The 22084-nt window shown below is 38.0% G+C and overlaps 1 protein-coding gene across 1 annotated transcript; it reads left to right on the top strand.

The window, feature by feature from the left end:
- The first annotated feature begins 1448 nt into the window (after window positions 1-1448).
- On the top strand, window positions 1449-21877 carry LOC139721822 (complement factor B-like). Its single transcript, XM_071633144.1, has 7 exons — window positions 1449-1509; window positions 7099-7281; window positions 7651-7812; window positions 13177-13368; window positions 14153-14374; window positions 19665-19915; window positions 21677-21877. Exons 1-7 carry the CDS (start codon window positions 1449-1451, stop codon window positions 21875-21877), a joined length of 1272 nt encoding a protein of 423 aa, XP_071489245.1.
- The last annotated feature ends 207 nt before the right edge of the window (window positions 21878-22084 follow it).

The following is a 22084-nucleotide window of genomic DNA, read 5'->3' as shown; positions in this document are numbered from 1 at the left end:
TTCTTTTAGCAGGGTAGCCCTTTCAGCTCACTCGGAACTGCTCTGCCAAGGGGCCCTGCATCACGTATACAAAATACAATTTGAGTAAAAAACACAAGTTACAAACACGGTAACAAAGAGGGAACATAAAACCAAGATTATGTAAGTCCATAAAAAGCGTACACGAGAAAGGGTTGTACATAAGCCAATGAAACAAAAAAGGAACAAAAAAAATACAATCAAATCCGGGAGAGATAGAAAATAATGGTGTAAAAATAGACCTCATCCCACACACACACACACCAACACGCTGTTGAAGTACATATAGCTGACTTCGTCATTTCATGTATGTAAAACGAGTTGTTTGAAAAAATGTTCATGTGTTTTGATTTTTTTTTCATGAATCCAACACTGTCAGTCTTTTCACTTTTCACATAATTTTTGAATAATTCAAAGATCCTTTAGTACTCCCCTTCTTTTCATTTTCGGATGTATTAACCTTCTGAAAAGAGAACACCTTCTTTTTTTCAATAATGCGTGCAATAACATTCAAGCACTGAGCCGCTATTTACTCTTCCCTATTCTGGATTTTATAAGAAAAACACATACAACCTAGGCATACGCATTCATACCAAAACATACGACTTTCCAAGAGTGATGGCCCAATATCTATTTGTCTTGTGGCACCGGACGTTATCACCCAGTGGGGGCATTTCATGAAACGTTTTGTCCCACAACTTTGCCACCCAGGTCACCGGGCAATATACGGCTAACGTCGAGCCTTGCATTTTGCAAATATAATTCTTTCAAAGCGAAAATGCTCGTCACAACAATGAAAGGCATGTATAGACAAGAAGACGATCCAAAACTTTTACCTCGAACGCCTCTATTTTTCGTATCGACATTTCGCTGTTTATCTTTAACTACCTTATATTTAAAAAAAAAAATACATCATGACGACATCAGAGTAAGTCAGTCTTTGTTTTACATTTTTCTTCTTCTTCTTCTGCCTCCTCTTCCTCTTCTTTGTCTATTTTTTTTTTCATTACTATAGCGACAGGAATCGATAATTTGTCGAATAAACATTATCATGTCACTTCGACAGGAAAGGAATGCTCATATACACAAAATATATTGATTGGATAATTAACGTATACAGTAAATGAGAACAGTTCTCATTATTACCCCACACACTCCGCAAACAAGACTCGCAATCAAGTACAAATGTATTAGTGTTGTTTTTGTGTTGCAGACAAGCGACAGTATAGTGGCAGCTGCCTCGATATTGTATTTCGTGTTTTTGCTTCCAAAATTACAACTTCGACCTCTGCAAACAAGGCATTTACTCGCAATTTTGCCTTCTTGTTTGTTTCTGCGACCATAATGGCAATCTTTTTAAAAAACAAATGACCAATTTACCTATTGTTTCATGAGCAGCGGGACGAGAATCACAGCTTCACCCTGTACATATGGGGACGTACGTGGCGCTCTTGCTGGTGCTCACCGCATTGGCATTGGGACAAGGTGTCGGTGAGTTTCCTCTACAAAAGTTACGAAGATTTTCATTTATTTGCTCGGACAGTTCAAGCTTATAGATTGATCATTTACTTCTTACTCACACGAAAAAATTACACACAAAGAAGTGACTCTTTAGGCCTACTCGTTGAGAAACCTTACTCAACGAGGTGAAGTTTCATAGAAAGCGATAAAGGACAATCTTTTCTGTGTCTGGGACTTTGGAGAGTGTGTCACAAAAAAAAAGAAGAATGCTGATTACATCGAATCATTATTCATTTTCACTGAATTAGCTTTCCAATTTACCTATTTCCCTTTTAGTTTTGCATATTTTTATGCTTTCTTCCAGCTCTTAGTGGAAGTCTTAAATCAGAGATATTGGCCAAATTGAATATTAAAAAAAAAAAAAACTGTAGACAACTAAAATTCAGTCGAACAAGTTTTTCATCCTATCAGAATACACTTTACTCCAGTGATTTCGTTGTGTTTGTTGTTGCTGATGTTGATATTGATGTTTAATAGTATGGGCTCAAAGGGATAGCATAGTAAGTTTTCGGTGAGATGGGGCTTCAAGATTTGATTTGTGTGTGTGTGTGTGTGTGTGCGTGTGTGTGTGTGTGTGTGTGTGTGTGTAAGATTGTGAGAAACCACTTATGAAGTATGAAAGAGCAATTCTAACAGGAATTCAAAGTTTATTAACTCGGTCTAAGAATGTCTGAGATATCCAAAAACAAAGGTGTCCCAATTACAGGCGGGTCCCACCTTTATGTAAAGAAACCATGTTTTTAGATATCTCCGTCATTCTTGCGGAATTGTATGCTACCTGAGATTTCATAACTAGTTTAATTCTCATTGTCTCACCAAAAATGAATTAAAGAACGCCAATCTCAATCAAGCAATATATATACGCTATCCCTTCAGCGTCCACACCGCAAACGTTATCATGTCATAATCAAAAAGCAATCCCATCCGTAATATTTCCCTCGGTAATCTTAAGCATTATAAATAGGAAAGATGACGTTCCATATAGAAACCGATAAATGACAATTACATATATATATATCTGGGACCGTGGACAGTGTGTCCAACGCACTAAATTGGTATTCAAAGCACAACGGCGTAGCCAGGATTTCATCTTGGGGGGGGGGGTTAGTCTGCGAGGAGGGAGGGAGTGGGAGGGGGGTGTCCCCCCCCCCCCCCCTCCCACGGTAAGAACTTTTTGCATTTTGATTTTTGCGCGTTTTATCGACGTGAAACAGTCCCACTTGTTTAAGGTAGCAGTTTATTTTGATGTAGATTATTATTGAACAATTTGCCTATAAAATGGTATAATTTGAATACACTTCTTGCATCAATTCTTTTCACTGAATACATTAACGCGACTGAACCCGAGCGAGCGGAGCGAGCGAAGGGGGAGGGGAGGGTGTTGGAGGGGCTGTCACCCCTCCCACGGTGAGAACTTTTTGCATTTAGATGTTGCAAATGGTGCAATTTGATGCATGTTTTTGCGCGTTTTCTCGACGTGAAACAGTCCCACTTGTTTAAGGTAGCAGTATATTTTAGTGTAGATTATTATTGAACAATTTGCCTATAAAATGGTATAATTTAAATACACTTCTTGTATCAATTCTTTTCACTGAATACATTAACGCGACTGAACCCGAGCGAGCGGAGCGAGCGAAGGGGGAGGGGAGGGTGTGGGAGGGGGTGTCACCCCTCCCACGATGAGAACTTTTTGCATTAAGATATTGCAAATGGTGCAATTTGATGCATGTTTTTGCGCGTTTTATCGACGTGAAACAGTAGCACTTGTTTAAGGTAGCAGTATATTTTGATGTAGATTATTATTGAACAATTTGCCTATAAAATGGTATAATTAAAATACACTTCTTGTGTTAATTCTTTTCACTGAATATCATGAACGCGACTGAACCCGAGCGAGCGGAGCGAGCGAAGGGGGAGGGGAGGGTGTGGGGAGGGGGGTATCCCCCCTCCCACGTGAGAACTTTTTGCATTTTGATGTTACAAATGGTGCAATCTGATGCATGTTTTGCGTGTTTTAACGAGTTGAAACAGTCCCACTTGTTTAAGGTTGCAGTATATTTTAGTGTAGATTATCATTGAACAATTTGCCTATAAAATGGTATCATCTAAATAATCTTCTTGTATTAATTCTTACACTGAATATCATGAACGCTGTCTGTTCAGCAATCAAGCAGAATAAGCATACACACGAGGGTGTAGATAGGGGCATATCCCCTCCCACACGGAGGTGATTTGCGTTTTCAGACCTGAAATTCAGCGATCTGGTGCAAATTTTTGGTGCAATACTTTTTCATCGAAGTGTTAAAATCACGGAATTTAGCTCTTATTCCGAATGTGCACCATCTGTGTGTATGTATTAAGTCTAGTGAGGTAGAGCTTAGGGGAAGGGGGATTCCCCCTCCCGCTCGCGGAGCTTTTGCATTTTTAGAATTGAAAAAGCGATCTGGGTATAGCCACAGTCTACTTCTATGCATGGCGAAAGGGGGGGGGGGAGGGGCGGGCGAGCAGGGAGAAGGCGTGGGTGAGTGTTATCTCCACCCTTCCCTTCCGATGGAGCTTTTGCCTTTTTAAGGTTGAAATTGAGATATCTCGTGATGGAATCAACATTTGGGAAATCACACACAAAAAAAAAAAAAACTGGTCGGGGGCTGAGGGAGGAAAGGGTCGATTAAATGGGGAAATTCCCCTTATACATGAGGGAACCTTTAGTTTTCGAAATATAAGTGATAAGTCTTGTGCACTCAGAATTATTCATAATTTTTTTTTGTAAATCTAAAAAGTGTAGGGCCTACTAAGCTAGGGAAAGAGGCACAGAGGGGGAGGGTTTGGAAGGGGGATACCCCCTCCTAAGCACGAGAGATTTTGCACATTTTGAATTGCAATTCAACGATCTGGTGCACACTTTGAGTGAAATATTAAAAAAATATATATATCTTGATGAAAGGTTGCAAAGGAGACCCGCTTCATGTGCATGCATACAGTATACACGCATTTTTTTTCCGCCTCCCAAATTCCCGGTCCAAATCTTAGGGGGGGGGGGAGGGCGACCACCCCATCCCCCCCCCCCCCCGGCTACACCAGTGTCAAAGCACATAAATGGTTATTTCCTAAATGGTGGATGTGACACAGTAGCACACTGAAAAAAGCGTGGTGAAACCCAGACACCGCAACACAAATCAAAAATGCACAGGTCTTAACGGAATTGGCATATTATGTCTACTAGTTCTAACCATCGTTCTGCTACAATGCTGTCATTTAGGCCGATACCAATGCTCTCAAAAGCTTAAAGGCATTATTTACCATTTTCAGATGGAAAAATAGCCAGCTTAGTGCGTTTAAATAATTGTAAAATGTGAGTTAGGGAGAGAAACAAGCAACGTAAAATTGTTATTCAGTATAATCAATGTTAGGTAATTATGCAAAATATGAGCAATATTTATGATGAAACTGTGTCTAGAGTAAACCGTCTACAGTTATGATTTATAAGAAAAAAAATAGTGATATCTCTTTATATTTCAGCCTTTATTGGGTTATTTTTATGTCTCAGGATTTTTTTTTTTTTGTAATACAACTGACCTACACAACAATAAGCCAGTTCGGAGTTAGCTCATGGGCACATTGGTCCGAATGACCTTTCTTTTTTCTCAGTCGGTTAAGGGGCTCTTCACTCGTTTTCAGAGCGACATAATGCATAAGCTTTACGCAACGATTTATGGTATTCATCAATCCTTCTTAAACAAAGAATGAACTCGCATAGACCATATGGCCAGAATGATCCGTCAATTAACACTTGGGAAAGCATCCATTTCATTATCTTACATTGAATGTAAGAACAACCTCTTTCTATCAATATTTCCAAATACTATTTTTGCTGTCAGGTGGATGTGCTGGCAAGCAGCATTTATAAGGATTACATGAATAATCATTATACATAATAATACATCACAGACGCTTATCCCAGTGACTTTAAAAACCAACTTGCCTCTTGGTCCGAATGACCTTTTTCTGCTCATGCGCAGAGTGGAACTCCGAACTGGCTTATATGCATCAAATCACTGCCTACCCAATGGTAAACGGTACCTTTAAGATATTTGGTTCTTTGTTCGCTTGATTTAATGTTTGTTTTTTGAATTAATTTGAAAAGAGGGCACCAGTTGTCTGCGACCGAGGCCATTGCTTCACGGCAGGTATGAGTACCAAAATTCCTCATTTTATGGCGAAGAATATCTGCCAGTGAATTTCGTTGTAAGAGTGCTGTGCAACCCTACCGCGCAACTCAACGGAGACGAATTCATCCAGTGTCAACCCAACGGACGATGGAGCGGGAGAGCCGTGTGTCGAGGTTTGTTCTGCTGCTTTCCAGACTTCTAGGGGTGTCTTAGACTTTGCCTTATTGTGTGCTCTTTTTTTTTTTTGCTGAAAAAGGTCGATTTCTAAAATTGATGATATGCATATATATTGATATCCATATTGATGAATGTCCCCTTAGAAATAAAAATGCTCGGTCATTGAACGTTGAAGGTCCTGCCCCCTTTTTTTTTTCTTTGCTTTATATAGAACGGATTGGTTGTTGTGTTCATTGTCGACAATACAGTGGTGAATCCAGAAGGGGGCGCACGACCCCACCCCCTTTATTGTTTGTTGAAACAATAGAAAGAAATGAAACCTGGAAAAGGCACCAGAAATATTTTTGTCCCCACCCCTTTACGGGGAGGTGGGGGGGGGGGGAGGCAGTGGATCCGCCCCTGCAATAACAGCAAACTTGGCTCATTTCATGAAGGGTCTTTTCAGATATCTTTTTTTTCTGACAAACTGCCTCAAGCTACTGATATCTTTTCATCTGACATGTCTGATTGGCCGAGAGCAAGTTTATTAGAAAAAAAAAAAGTCAGACAAAACGCTTCATGAGCTGCCTCCCCTCCTCCCTCCACTCCCCCCCCCCCCCCCCGACCCCTCCCTGGTTTGAAGCCTTCCAGTTAAAGGGGCATTCCGGACGATTTTCATAATTTCACATCAGGTAGTACATAAATCAACAGCTTCATGTATTGATTTGTAGAATTTATTGTGGTTCTTGAGCAGAGAAACAGTACTTTCAAAAACCTTAAACAAATTACACTGAACAAAGATGATGACATAGGAGCCTCACATATCTCAGAAATGTAGCAGTGTCATTCCATTACAATACCGCATGCTTGCAAGCTCACCTGTGTGTGATCTATGCATGCCTTCTTCTTTTGTGCTGCTTCCTTGAGCCACATCTCATGCATTCTTATGTTGAGGCTGCCATGTCATCATCCTTGTTCATTGCAATTTGTTATAAACTTTGAAAACATTCATATTTTTCATCCCAATCATTATAAATCCTGAAACTCTGTACCCAGTATAACTAATTTATATATGTTCAAATGTAAAAAATTGAAAATCATCCGGAGGTCTCCTTTAAGGAATATGCAACGCAACGCCTGGTAATGACAGACTTTCACATTAAACGGTTCTCCTACCTTTTGCTTATACATGTATTTCGAATTTAATTCTGTTTTCTGTCTTGGTTTCCTAAAGCACCAACGATTTGCCCGCCACCAAGCCAGATCGAAAACGGCTTCATGCGCGTCCGAGGAAGGTGGGCCGGTGGTCGAGCGGTGTATCGATGCAATCCAGGTTTCTATCTTCTCGGAAGAGCGATGGCGACCTGCAACTCCAATGGGGAATGGACTTATGGTGGCGATGAACCGGAGTGCGTCCGTGAGTGTACCGTCATCATCTCTGTTAATGAATAAGATCGCAAACTTTGCTTCAGGGAAGTTTAGTATACACTGGTATAGGAGCATGTAAGAAAACGTGATAACCTTATTATACAGTCGGTGTTTCTTGGCAGTGTGATGGTGTCACAACATGAATAACAACACTGGACAAGATTTTCTCTGAAAAGCATGGAAAAATCAAACTGGTCTTGCCCTATATAATTCATGAATTTTGCAAAATTGAAATTTGGTGTAAGACTCCAGCAGCAATCTTTCGTTTCCTTGAATTTGAACTGACTGGATGCGACATACTCTTATAGATCCCCCATCATGCCAGGCGCCGGAAATCGTTGATGGCCAAACTTGACAGCAAGTTTGAGAGCGGGAACGGGACACGTCATCGACGGTCTGTACACGGAGCACTCCGTGTGTTCTGCCGAATGCCCGATCGGTTTTGTGCCGTCCCGTGACTACATTCTGATATGCCACGACGGAGAATGGGTACCAACAGGAGAAATCCCAGAATGCCTCAGTAAGCACACGACACTCCTTCCCCCATCCCCTTCCCTTCTGTCCCTGACATTCGCATATCGTCAAACCGGAAGCCATGGTACAATGCACTCACGTTACAGCGACCACGGTTATCACGAAATTCTCACTACAACGAAATCAACGTTCAGGTTCCAAAATTATCATGTATGCATCATTATACACTTTACTGTTCGGTTATAATGAAATTTCGATATAACGACAGAAAACTGTTGTCAGTTTTCTTTATATCGAAGCAGTTTTCTGTCGTAATATCGAAATTTCGTTATAACCGAACAAATAAACAATACATAGAGCGGATAAAGTTCCATCCTGAAGTTTTATTTCATTGTAACCGAAATTTCGTTAAAACCGTGTTATGACGGGAGCACACTCACATGAATTAAAAGAGAAGAAATAGATACTGTATATTGTATGTGTAGCAATACTTACCATCAATTATACTAATTACCATGTTCACGTTGTAAATTCATATCAATTACTGACGTCTTAGAACTATTTCAAAGCATTATATCTGTTTATCCATCTGCAAATGCAAAATAATACTTTAAAGGGCATTCCGGACGATTTTCATAATTTCACATCATGTAGTACATAAATCAACAGCTCCATGTACAGATTCGTGGAATTCATTGTTTTCCTTAAGCAGAGAAACCAATAAATTGAAAATCTTTAACAAATTACACTGAACAGTGATGATGACATCAGAGCCTCATATATTTCAGAAATGTGGCAGTGTAATTCCATTACAATACCGCTTGCTCAACAAGTTCACCTGTGTAAAATCCATGCATGCCCTCTTCTTTTGTTCTGCTTCCTTAAGCCCCAACCCATACATTCTTATGGTGAGGCTGTCATGTCATCATCCTTGTTCATTGCAATTTGTTATAAATTTTGAAAACATTCTCATCCCAATCACCATAAATTCTGAAACTCTGTACTCCGTTTGACTAATTTATTGTTGTTCAAATGTGAAAGTCTGAAAATCATCCGGAGGTCCCCTTTAAATCGAGATTTCCACCGTCTTTAGATTACACTGTCATGTATTACACTAAGGTCAAGGGTCAATCCATCTTTCTTCGAGTAACAATTTCTTTTCATTCCAAAAGCGGTCACTTGTCAGCCTCCTTCTCTTGAGCCCATACCACATGGAAGATCCGACACCCAAAACCGAACGTACTTCGTCGGAGAGGTAGGTACTTTGTATTTTGAATTAGAACTTGATTATGAAACGGTGTCATAATTATAGAGATATACTTGCAAACTCAGCTTGAAAGAACAGAATGATCGGTTTTAAAGGAGATCTCAAGATGATTTTCAGACTATTGAATCTGAACATCTATAAAGTTATTGATTATACTTGGCACAGAGAATTAAACCGAATTGATAGTGATCGGGATAAGTAATAAGAATTATTTCAAAATTCAAACAAAAGACAGTGAACGAGGATGATACATAAAGCAACTGCACCATAGGGATACAGGATTGGGTGCTCATGGAAGTAGAACAAAATTACTTGAATATATTACTGGAATGTGTGAGTCTCTTATGTCATAATCCTTGTTCAGTGTAATTTGTTTGGGTTTTTTCAGATTATCAGATTATCTGCTTAAGGACCTCAATAAGATTTATTCCAAAAATCTACATAGTTTGCATGGCACTATCTACTTATGTGCTGCATGATGTAAGATTATGAAAATCGTCTTTAATTCCCCTTCAAAGAAAATGTCCACCTGTTTTCAAATCGGTATAACAGTAAAACAATTTTACTTAATGATCATGGCAAAAATGTCATGTATGCCTGACATAAATTAAGAATGGTATAAAGAGGGAATTTTAATCTTGAAATGTTTTCACAAAACTACGATATGCCACAAGGTAAGCAGATTAGATAGGCTGAACAAGTTGTCACTCCTAATTCTTCAATCTATCACTCCATCACGCCCATCATGTCTCTGAAGTATCACAATGTTTGTAGAAGTGGTCGCTTCTCAGAAATTAAACCCTTTGTCATGTGTGTTGGGCCTGGTTCGGCTTGCTGTTAATTGGTTTGGTGAAAATATACTTGCATTTTGAAAATGTGTTTTCATTTTTGAAATACATTCGTATTCTGAAAATAAGTACCTGGTTTTAGTTTCGCTACCAAACACAGTGCCAAACATTACAATGTAATTTTTGGCAGCAAAATGCAACTCGGAGAACACGCGGCACAGTTTAAATATTGCGTATGATGTCAGATGGATGTGCTGGCCATACAGGAATAACCATTACATCACAGATTCTTATCCCAGTAAATCAAAAAACCAGCATGACTGTCGGTACGAATGAACCCCGAATTTGCTTAGCGGGCATTGTTCGTACAATAACATCCCCATTGTCATAGTTTATGTTAAAGCACACCTCTGGATGATTTTCAGTTTTTTTCGTTTGAACAACTATAAATTAGTTTACTCAGGACAGAGTTTAAGAATTTGTGATAATTGGGATGAAGAATAAGAATATTTTCAAAATTTAGAACAAATTGCAATGAACAAGGATGATGACATGGCAGAGTCACCATAAGAATGCATGAGTTGGGGCTCAAGGAAGCAGAACAAAATAAGAAGGCATGCATAGATTATACACAGGTGAACTCGCAAGCAAGCGGTATTGTAATGGAATTACACTGCTACATTTTCTGAAATAATTATGTGAACCTCCTATGTCATCATCCTTGTTCAGTGTAAATTGTTTAAGGTTTTTCAAAGTATTGTATCTCTACTCAAGAACCACAATAAATTCTATAAATCTATGCATGGAGTTGTTGATTTATGTACTACATGATGTGAAATTATGAAAATCGTCTGGAATGTACCTTTAATATTTGCTGATCAGGCGGTGAGTTATCGATGCGATAGTGGATATCGTCTGGCAGGAAAGAGCTGGCAAGTGTGCAACCCCCGCAACAACAGAGATGTTGACGGATATTGGAGCGATCGTGTGCCTAGTTGTGTGGGTAAGTTGCTGTGCGGGCTGCGGGCCAAAAATCCTTGGCCATATAAACATTATGCCTCACAACATGTAGCCTTCGTACAAGTCGTCAGCCAAGGGAATGTCATGACGAAATCACTAGAACAAAAAGACTAACAGGTGAAGGGCGTGGTCATCTGTCTCACATCATACGTTATTACATTGTCAGCATTGCGGGTTCTTCACAGGGCAACAAGTCGAAAAGCTGGTATGTGATGTGCTTTATTCTATAGGTCATGATTCGCGAAAATACATATAGACAGAGTTCTTGCAGGCGTAAACAATCCTATACACCATCAAAGAACAGAAAACAAACATAATAACAGTAATTATTCGAACTGAAGTATACAATCTTCTTTCAGTTTAAAGATTATAAATCAAACATGACTGCTTGAAGATTTATTAACTTGTTGATACAAGCAAGAAGTACGGTAAGTGTTCTTTTCGAGTAAAGCATGTTTTTTTTTTTGCCACCGTAATCCTACAACTCAATCAAATAAGCTCAAATCACTGTAAACTGAATTCGAGTGATTTGGGCAAGATACAAAGAGAATCGTTCCAACGAAAACCAGATCAAAGGCATTGCAGTAGTAGGTCAGGTTCAACTTATGTTGAAAGGAGGGCCCCGAGAAAAGCCTCAACACGAATTGATGATGATATCTAATTCTTCCGCAATCTTGACTCGTGATTAGGAACACAATGTGGAGCAATATTTGAGTCCCTGGCACATTTTCGGCCTATATGCACCGGCCCTTCTCTCTCTCTCTCTCCCTACATCTCTTCCCCTTTCCTAATACTATATTTGGATTATGAATCCTTCTTAAACAACGAAAACATAATTTTCATCTTACGTTTTTATTCTCATTTTATTTGATCTGATTTTCCATGTAGCCTGCAATAACGGATGAACCGATTTTTTTTTTAGAATGTTCAAATACCTGTTCAAAAATCCTGTATTAGAAAATGTATGTAAAAGAATTGAAATTACATGCAGCATGATTGTCTTAAAGTTACTTCAAACGATTATACAAGTGAAAGATTTTTAAGCTCACCTGAACCAAACGCTTAGTGAACTAATTTTATCATTCATCGTTCGGCGTCCGTCATGCGTAAACTTTTTGTTTACAAAATTTGAAAATTCTTAGGGAGGATCTTAATTTGTTCAATAAATGGTTTAAGATTCCTCAAACTTGAAAACCCCAATATTGAGGGATCTTTACCACCTGATCTCCTTCTTTAGAACCCCCCCCCCCCCCAAAAAAAAAAAATGGCAGAGATTTAATATACAGTCTACACTATGACTTTATGAGTCACATTGGTGGCTGCACTTTTAGGTGTGTTAATGACAGATCCGATGGGGGGGGGGGGGGCTAAATTGGTGCCAAATTTTCACATTTTCATCTTCTTGAAAACCCCATGGTGAATATTCACGAAAGTTGACAGGAAGCATCCCTGTTGGGTGATAGAGGATTAAAAAGAAATGGGCCCCATGCTTCTCATCCCCCCCCCAAAAAAAAAAAATGATGATAATAATAATACAAAACATGATTTCTCTTGAGCAAGTTAGTATATTGGTAACCCTAGTTTCAAATTTGTTCATTGGGTGCTCCCCCCCCCCCCACACACACGCACACACACGGACACACAGAACGTTCAAAAAAGAGAATCTTCGAAGAAAAAAAAATGTTTACTATCAAAAGCCAGAAATACTCTGAGAAATTATGATATAAATGCACGAATGCACTTTCAAGTTTGTTTATTGAAAATGGGGGACAGCGTGTGGAGAGGACTAAAATTGGGGCCTGTTTTCACATTTTAATTTTCCTCTGGAAAGAGGGTGGTATAATTTTGTATAACACTGGCAGAATTACACTTTAAGAAAAGATGTAGATTTAATTGTGCACCTTTTACCAGCGTCATACTGTGCTTATGTGAGGACCTTTACGAGTGCAATTTTTCACCTTTCACTCAGACCAGTGTCGCAATGGACGCACCATTCTGGTCTTTGGTCTTGCGCTCCCAGTGTGACACTGGTATAAAAGTGAAAAGTTAAACCTATTTTTCTTAGAGAATTTTGCCAGTTGGAGATAATGGATACCACATTACCTTCCCGGGAGTCCCCCAAAGGTCACCAAGTGTAATGTTTGCTATGTTTTCCTTGGGTAATAGTCTGCTAGGATGTGTGGAAGGTGATGATAATAACGCTGTCCTAAGCGTCCTGTCGTCTATTCATGCTTTGAGAGATACTGTAAGCGCAACTTCCATTAAGTTACATTTCTGTCTTACGGTTATGTTCCTTTTTTATTTCCATTTTTCTCATTCATTTTGTGGCTTACAGTGGTCACGTGTCCCTACCCAGGACGAGATCATTTAAGAAATGGACACGTGACATTCTCTAATACCTCGATGACCATCGGTACGAAGATGACACTGAGGTGCAATTCCTTGTACACGTTGTTGGGATCGAGCGAGCGGGTGTGTCAGGCGGATGGGACATGGAACGGCACGCTCACGTCATGCCACAGAGAGGGTGCGTATTAAAGGGGTGACAACCATTGGGTAGAGATGAGAATTGGGCTTTTATTTTTTTGTGAGATACCAAGAAAACACATATGAGATAATGCAGAGCATACCATCCTGAGAGCAATTTTGTAAAATTAAGCAATCGTAATATAAGGCGGGTCCTACCTTTTATTGAAATTACTCTATTTTACATATGTCACTCTTTTCAAAACCAATTTTTATTAAATAAACATAAAATTTCTCATGTAATGACATGACTGTTACATTCCTTGTGTATCTAGAAAATTGTCAAAAACACTAGAATGTTCCTACACACGATTTGGTATGTATATTTGTTATTGTAAAAATCTATCTATTTTATAGAACTTTGATGGCACACTACTAGAAATGTGTTTATTGTACTTGCACCAAATACATGCAAATTATATGGACCGATGTGTTGGCTCAGTGAGTAGAGCGGCTGCCCTCACAATCGGGAGGTCGTGGGTTCAAACCCCGGCCGCGTCATACCAAAAGACGTTAAAAGATGGGAGTTGCTGCTACCTTGTTTGCCGTTCAACAGTTGAAAAGGTTAGAGCAACGTCGATCTGGCGCTGCTCAGTGGCTGCCGGGCCCACGATCAATTGGGCAAAAAGAATTTCCTTTCTTGGACAATAAAATTTGGAGTTTATATCCAAAACAATTATTATCATTATTGATTATTATTATTATTATATCCATCATTATATCAAAACGTGCTGGAAGTTAATTTCTTGTTTGTTTGATTGATTGTTCATTGTGCTTATTTTCAGATTACGAATGCAGAGCGCTCGGTAACCCAATCCACGGGTCAATGTACTCCCTGAGTGGAGGAAAGGGAGTAGAACCTCAGTTCAAGATCGGCGAGACGGTGTACTTCCGGTGCGACCATGATGTGAACGAAAACAACGAACCTCGCTACGAAATGGTCGGGTCGAGGGAGAGATTCTGTAATAGAAATGAAGAATGGACCGGAGAAATGCCGAGATGTTTGGGTATGCCGATAAATCTGCATCTATGAAGTCAGATATACAGTAAAAAAAAAGGAACACGAGCATGTACTCTACATCACTAGGGCCTATAAGCCAAGGAGATGTACACTAATAGACTTAAAGACAAAATTTACCATTTGCAGATAAAAAAAACCAGCATTAGTGCTTCAATATAGTTCTAAAATGTGAATTAGGGATAGAAACAACCACTGTATAAAATTGAGTCCACATAATTTTTGTTAAATGCACAAAATGTGAACAATAGTTATAATAAGAATGATTCCAGATTAAACTGTCTACAGATATGGTTTATTGAGGAAAATACTGATATCTCTTTATATTTTAGGCTTTATTGAAAAAATTGTATATGGTAGGATGTTTTCTGATACATCAGACCTACACATATGTATCAAATGTGATATCTTGAACATTTTTAAAATCACTGATCCCAAAGGTAAATTGGACCTTTAAAGTGTTATTGTTTAAAGGGGAGATCCAGTCCAAATATAAGTTAGTCTGATAAGAAAGAGTAGAATTTACGAGTTCAATTGGAAAATTTTGATCGTAATCGGGTGAAAAAGGAGGAAGTAGTGACATTTTGAAGTTTCGCTAACTTTTCAGCAAACAGTTCTTGAACGGTCAATATGAATATGAAAATGACAAAGTGAGCATGTCATACCCTCAAAACTTGTCATTAAGTTCGTGCATACAATTTTGACATTTCCAGTTTTTCATTCAAAGGCCATTATGCCCGAGGCTCAAATCCTGGTTTTCCAAACTGATTACTATTCAGATGTTATTCAATCAGGAATAACATCATGTTTCAGATTTCAATGACAGAACAATGATTTTTTGTCATTTTTTTTTGTGCAAGATCAATAGAAAATTGTGAGGTTATGATATGATTAGCTCATTCATTCGCATATTCATATCCATTGTACACGAACTGTAGGCAGAAATTAACAAAATTTCAAAATGTCATAACTTCATAATGTTTCATCCGATTTCAGTCAAATTTTTATTAGATTAACTTACATTTCGACTGGATTTCCCCTTCAAAGGCTAAGAAAATTTGGTGGGGACTACCTCAATGCTGTCTGCTCATGGCAGCCATTCGAATGAGAGACATCTCTAAATACTGTAGTCATTTTCCATGACTTGCATAGAGATCGTGCGGAGTTTTACGCTCATTTGACATGAACGCAAGATTATTTAAAGGACAAGTTCACCTTCATAGACATGGGGGTTGAGTGAATGCAGCAATATTAGTAGAACACATCAGTGAGAGTTTGAGGAAAATCGGACAATCCGTTCAAAAGTTCTGAATTTTTGAAGTTTCTGCTCAGTCACGGCTGGATGAGAAGACTACCATAGCTTGTGATGTCACGTGAGTACAACGATATAAAGAAAGTATAAAGAAAATTCAACATATTTTCACTTTTCTCGCATAACAAAAGAACACTCGACTTCTCTCAGAAGGCAAAGGGAATAATATTTCCCTTAACATGCGTCAGTAGCGAGTCGAAGAAATGTGCACTTTATTCAAAAAGTAAAGTTTTGTGGAATTCTCTTTTTATTTTCCTTATACCGTTGTACGCATGTGACATCATACACTGTATTAGTCTCCTCATTCAGCAGTTATTGCGCAGATACTTTAAGAATTCATAACTTCTGAACGGATTGTCGGATTTTCCCCAAACTTTCACTGATGTGTTCTACTGATATTGTTGCATTCACTCAATCCACATGTATATGAATGTGGACTTGTCCTTTAAGAAGAAATCGACCTCAAAAGCAAATGAACTTATTCAATTCAATTCGAAGGTTTTATTTTCACTTCTGTCAACAGAATGTATGGAAAGTATAAATTCGTCATGCATTTGTAGGAATAATATGTAGATAGCAAAGAATAACATTTGTCAGTAGTCATTACAAAGTAAGGCATTTTTCGAAAAACATATTTATACATCCTGCGAAAAAAAAAGGGAGCTACCCACTCAAGAGACTGTGCTTGTACTAAGCGGCCACCTCACAGGGAGAAAAAGAAAATAGGCGAAGAACTTAACTACAAGTGTGCGGGATAAACGAAGGGGAAAAGGGGAGGGAGGGGAAACAGAAATAGAGGTAAAGAGACGAGACAATTAAAAATAAAAAGCTTTAAAAGAAAAAAAATACTAAAGAAAGATACAAGAATGACAGAATTCAGATGAGAAGTAATGAAGATGTGACATCTTGAAATTTCACCTTTTTATGCCTCCGCCAACGAAGTGGCCGGAGGCATTATTAGTGGGGCAGATATGTGAAAAAGATGCTCACATCCGGCGGAAAGTATGAAATTTTGCATGTAGGGGTATTTTGAGGCGCTGATTTCAAAAATTGCCGGATCCAAGAGATCTGACCACGGGGTCGGCCGCCACTTTGAATTCCGATATGGCCGCCGTCAAAGATCCCTATCTTCAGTTCTGAATGACATTAGCCATTGGAATTTGATATATAAAAGAATGGTGATATGATGACTTCAATAACAGACTTATTTGATATGTCTGACAAGCTGCACGGCAGCCAATTTGAATTTTTATACATATTTGCCATGTTGGAGTGTTGAAAATCTCTATCTCGGGTTTGTAAATTAGGCTACCTGATTGAGCGCGCGTTTGTAACTGATAGAGTGCGCGCTGATGTATTTACATCGTGACGTCAGTGAAAGGTGCATTATGCTTCCTTTTTGCTGCACTTTTTGACATGCTCGTGAATGTTAGTCGTGATGTTTGTCTTCGTAGCGACATTGGAATTCAAAATAGCAGGCATTGCGTTTGTCAGACACATCACATCAGTTAATATTTTAACTCAGTATGTTAAAATACTTGTTTACACCTAATTTCAGGGTCACTCACCACTTTGAAATCGAGATAGGGATTTTGAATATTTCGTCGAGGCGGCCATATTGGAATTCAAAATGGCGGCCATTCGATGTTTGTCAGACACTCCGAATCAATCTGTCATCAAATTCAATGTGTCAAAACGCTCATGTGTACCAAATTTTGGTGCCACAGGTCATTCAGAACTGAAGATAGGGATCTTTGAATTTGTTTTGTGAAAGCGGCCATATTGGAATTCATAATGGCGGCCGACCCCATGGTCAGATCTCTTGGATCCGGAAATATTTGAAATCAGCGCCCCAAAATACCCCTATATGCCAAATTTCATACTTTCCGCCGGATGTGAGCATTTCGACCAATTTTTGTTACATATCTGCCCTACTATATGTTTTTCGGGTCGTCCGTCCGTACGTACGTACGTCCGTCCCGTTTTGTTTTTGTCGATATCTCAAGAACCGTGTGGTGGTTTTACATCAAACTTGGTATGAGGGTATATCCTGGGGGGATAATACTTTGTTTGGATTTTAGGGTCACGGGGTCAAAGGTCAAAGGTCACAGGCTATTTTGTGAAAAAAAGGTTCAAAATTCATGTTTTTCTCCGTATCTCGCAAATGGTTCAAGGTATCTTCATGGAACTTAGTATATATGCTTGTTCCAATGGGCAGTGATTATCTAGGGAAGTTGGGGGTCATGGTTCAAAGGTCAGGGGGTCAGAGGCCATGGTCAACTCCTCAAAATATCACTACTTTCCTTATATTTATGCAATGCCTGAAGGTGGTTTTTTTTTTAACTTGATGTATACATGTATTACCCAATATATATTCTGTGGGAAGTTTCTTGCCAAAAGGTCAAAGGTCAAGTGAAAGTGCTGAATTGCACTTTTTCCTCCATATCTCAAAAGTAACTCAAGGTATCATCATGAAACTTACATATTTATGTATGTTCAACATAACAGTGATTCTCTTTGGAACTGTGAGGTCAAAGGTCAAAGGCCAGGTTTAGATAATGCTTTTTTTCCCATTTGATACTGAAATTATACTTTTTCTCAATACCTTGAAAATTACTCAATGCATAAACTTATAAAAGGGTCAAAAGTCAAGTAAAAATCATCAGTTCCCCAAATACCTGCACTCTGACATTTTAATCATTCATCCAATTGAACCTAGTTCTAGGAAAGTGAACATTCAGCACGTTTGTGTCAAACCTGTCATTTTAATATTTTGCCAATTGTGTGAAACTGTCATCACACATTGTCAAAACATTGTACTATAGACCTATTAGGAGAACCATGCATTATGGCGGAGGCATATCAGTCGCCGTAGCGATATATCTAGTTTCGGAAAATATTTTTTGACCAGTCCTTATGAATATTCAAATGAGTGAGTTGGTGTCATTATCCTCACAATTTTACATGTATCTTCCACAAGAAATTTGGAAAAATCTTTATTTTCAGCTGTGCAATAAAGCATATATCATACCAAGATATATCAGAGTTTATGTTGATTCTTTTTTTTTGGATGGTTTTAAGACAAATTTTGTATTTATGCAGCTGAAATTTGAGATTTTTGTCATTTCTGTATATAACATGAATAAGAGATGTGAGAGAATGACATCGTAAACTTGCTGATTTGAATATCAGGACTGGTCAAGAATGTTTTTCGGAAAAAACAATGAAATTTCACAATGTCATATCTTCGTTATTTCTCATCCGATTGTGGTCATTTTTGCATTGTTCTTTAGGCAATGTTTTTCTTTTTCTTTTAAAGTTTTATTTGTTTTTGGGTGGATTTCCTCTAACATAGAATAAAGGAAAGTGAAATCCCGGATAATGTGGATTGAGTGAAAGAACCAATATGAATAGAGCATTTATCCGTGAAAGGGTGAGAAAATCAGACAATCGATTCAAGTTATAAATTCGTTAGATATACAGAAAATTCTAGATATATTTCACTTTGTTATATTAACAATAAATTATCCTAATAGTTTATGTCAGTAACACGTTGATGGAGGGTAAGGATTTCCAGAAATGTAACTTTGTGGAATTTACCTTCTACACTGTTCTAGATCTTTATGTTATCGTCCATAATGACTTCATAAGGTATTTCGTTACCCAGCAGAGACGGTGCCAAAACTTCGAATATAATTTTTGAACAGATTGTCATATTTTCCTAAAATTTTTCATTGATGTATCTTCCTAATATTGATGCTTTTACTCACTAAACATTCATATTTAGTTGCAACTGATTGACAAATTGTCCTACATCGACGTATAAGGGCAATTTGTCAATCAGTTGCAATGAAAACATCTCAATGAAAGAATTTCATGAATTAGAATATTCATATTTAGGTTTTGGTTTCCTTTTATGCTTTTGAAGCACGTTTCTCTTTCACATATATACTCAAATCTGTTACAGAACGGCACGAGTTCGATCCATCACCCATCGTCAACCAGGGTTTGGGAGAAATTTTCGACGAGATCGCCGTTGAAAGTGGCTCGTGGGAATCGAACAACGACACTAACAGGGCTGGGAGCAGACGTCGACGTAGCATTGACCTTAATAACCGCCGGGGCATCGACATCTGGTTCGCCTTCGACTCTTCGGGGAGCATCGGGGATTATAACTTTTTACTTGCCAAACGATTTGCGAAGGGTCTAGTTTTAAAGGTATTCTATGTTGTTTGCTGGTTCATTTCTTTTTGCCTTTTTTTGTTTTATTCTGTTTTAATTTGTTTGTTGCTGCTTTTTTGTATGTATGTATGTTTGTTTGTTTGTTTGCTTGTTTGTTTGTTACTGCTTCTACTGCAGCTGGGATTTATTCTGCTGCGTGACACACAATCAAAAATGGACTTGAAAAAGCTGGCCTTTCTAGAGATTTAATCATCATATGATTACCTATTATTACCCTTTATTCCACTGAACTTCATTGACTACATGTAATTCTCTGCTTATGTTGCATCTGCTCTTTTATCATCACATTGTGTACATACATTCTCCCCATGGTAAGGTTGTCACTGACTTGCTGTTCTAACACTAGGATCTACAAATTCATATCTTCCGCTTCCTGAATACATAATTGTTTAAAAGTCACGAAAACGTTTTTGTATAAATTATGATAATCATATTGATATCAATATAAAGTATAATGCATAGATGAAGATTCAATTAAGATAGATTGAATTGAAGATTAGACTAGCAATAAAAAAAAAGTATAATGCATACACATACACACACCCACACACGCATATACACTTAGCAAAAAAAGAAAGTGAACACTTTTTCGAGGTCATATTTTTTATAGAAGATTTTGATGAAAATCAATGTATTGTATACCATATTAAAGGTAATTTGATTGGCTATCATGTAAGTAGATTAATTTAAAGGGAACTTTACGCATGAGTGAAGACATTCATTCTTGCCCGCCAAGGCACAAAAGTAAAAATTGCAAAATTTGACAAGTTGTCTTTCATTTGGCAATGCCCTTCAAGATAACAATGACAACAAAAAGCCAGTTTATCACAATGAGAGACATGAATTAAATAGCAAAAACAAAAGTGTGTTCTCTTTATCACTTTATAACAACAAACAAAAAGAAAATGGGAAACTAAAGTAGGGAGAAATGGCATAAAGATGATTAAATGAACAGAATTTCTTTATTTTACTCTTTTTATATAGTAATCTAAGGATTCATGAGATAAATTTAAGACCAAATATCATCTAAGATTGAAATTTCTACCATTTTTGTTCATATTGCTTCTTCTCTTATTTCATTTGAGTTTGGGTTTGACCAAAGATTCTTCATTTTTTCTCCTTTATTTTTGACCTTTGTTGATATTTTGGGCTGCAAAGATATCAATTATCAAAGGTTTATTTTTGCAACGTAATTAATGTGTCTTATTGTGTTAAATTGGTCTTTTGTTATTATTGTAATATGGAAGAGCACTTGCAGATGAATGACAACTTGTTCATTTTTTTATTTTTTGCTTTTGTGCCTTGGAAGAGAAAAGCAAAGGTGTTCACTCATGCTGAAAGTTTCCCTTTATATTGACTACTAGACCGATAGCCAATCAAATTACCTTCAATATGGTATATAATACACTAATTTTTAGCCAAATATTCTATGAGAAATATAAACTTGAAAAAGTGTTCACTTTCTTTTTTTGCTGTATATATATATATGTATATACATATATCGACAGAGAGAAGAAAAGAAGAAAAGATATAATGATATAATGTGTGTTTATATAATATAGTAAATGACCAACCATCATGTCTTTTGAAGATTCAGCATGCAGAGAATGTGAAATGCAGCAGCTAATGTGACCGATGCGCTGCTAAAAACAATGTTAATTAATTGATTCCTCCACGCTGTCTGCAGGACCTCATGCGTCAATTCCCCTAATCCTTCCTCTGCTTGATAACTCACAGATATCTCAAAATGGATCGCTAGGGGGAGCCCGCATAGGTGCGTTGAGGTACGCGAGCCAATCGGATATTGCCTTTGGACTTGAGAGCGGCAGTACGACGGATCAAGTCAATCGTCTCATTGATGATATCACGTACACACAAGATACAATAGGTCAGCTTGATTTTGATAAGATAAGCGTCTTCCTGCATGCTCAGCCCTGATATGATTACTGTTTATGCCATGCAGATACACATTAAATCTTGATTCCTGCAGTCGCTGATAAGTGATAGCGGTTTAAAACACACACACACACTCACACACACACACAACGAATGTAGCCAGTGATGTTGTGAAAAAAAAAAAAACGTTCTTGCACTTCGATACCATGTTGAGGTTTCATCGTTACATGATACTTTCGGAAGAGTTTA

Source organism: Diadema antillarum, unplaced genomic scaffold, assembly GCF_040938485.1.
Source record: "Diadema antillarum isolate AM-2024a unplaced genomic scaffold, OU_Dant_1.0 scf00000151, whole genome shotgun sequence".
NCBI lineage: Eukaryota > Metazoa > Echinodermata > Echinoidea > Diadematoida > Diadematidae > Diadema > Diadema antillarum.
The sequence above is the reverse complement of the archived record's forward strand: the minus strand, read 5'-3'. Positions and strand labels throughout refer to the sequence as shown.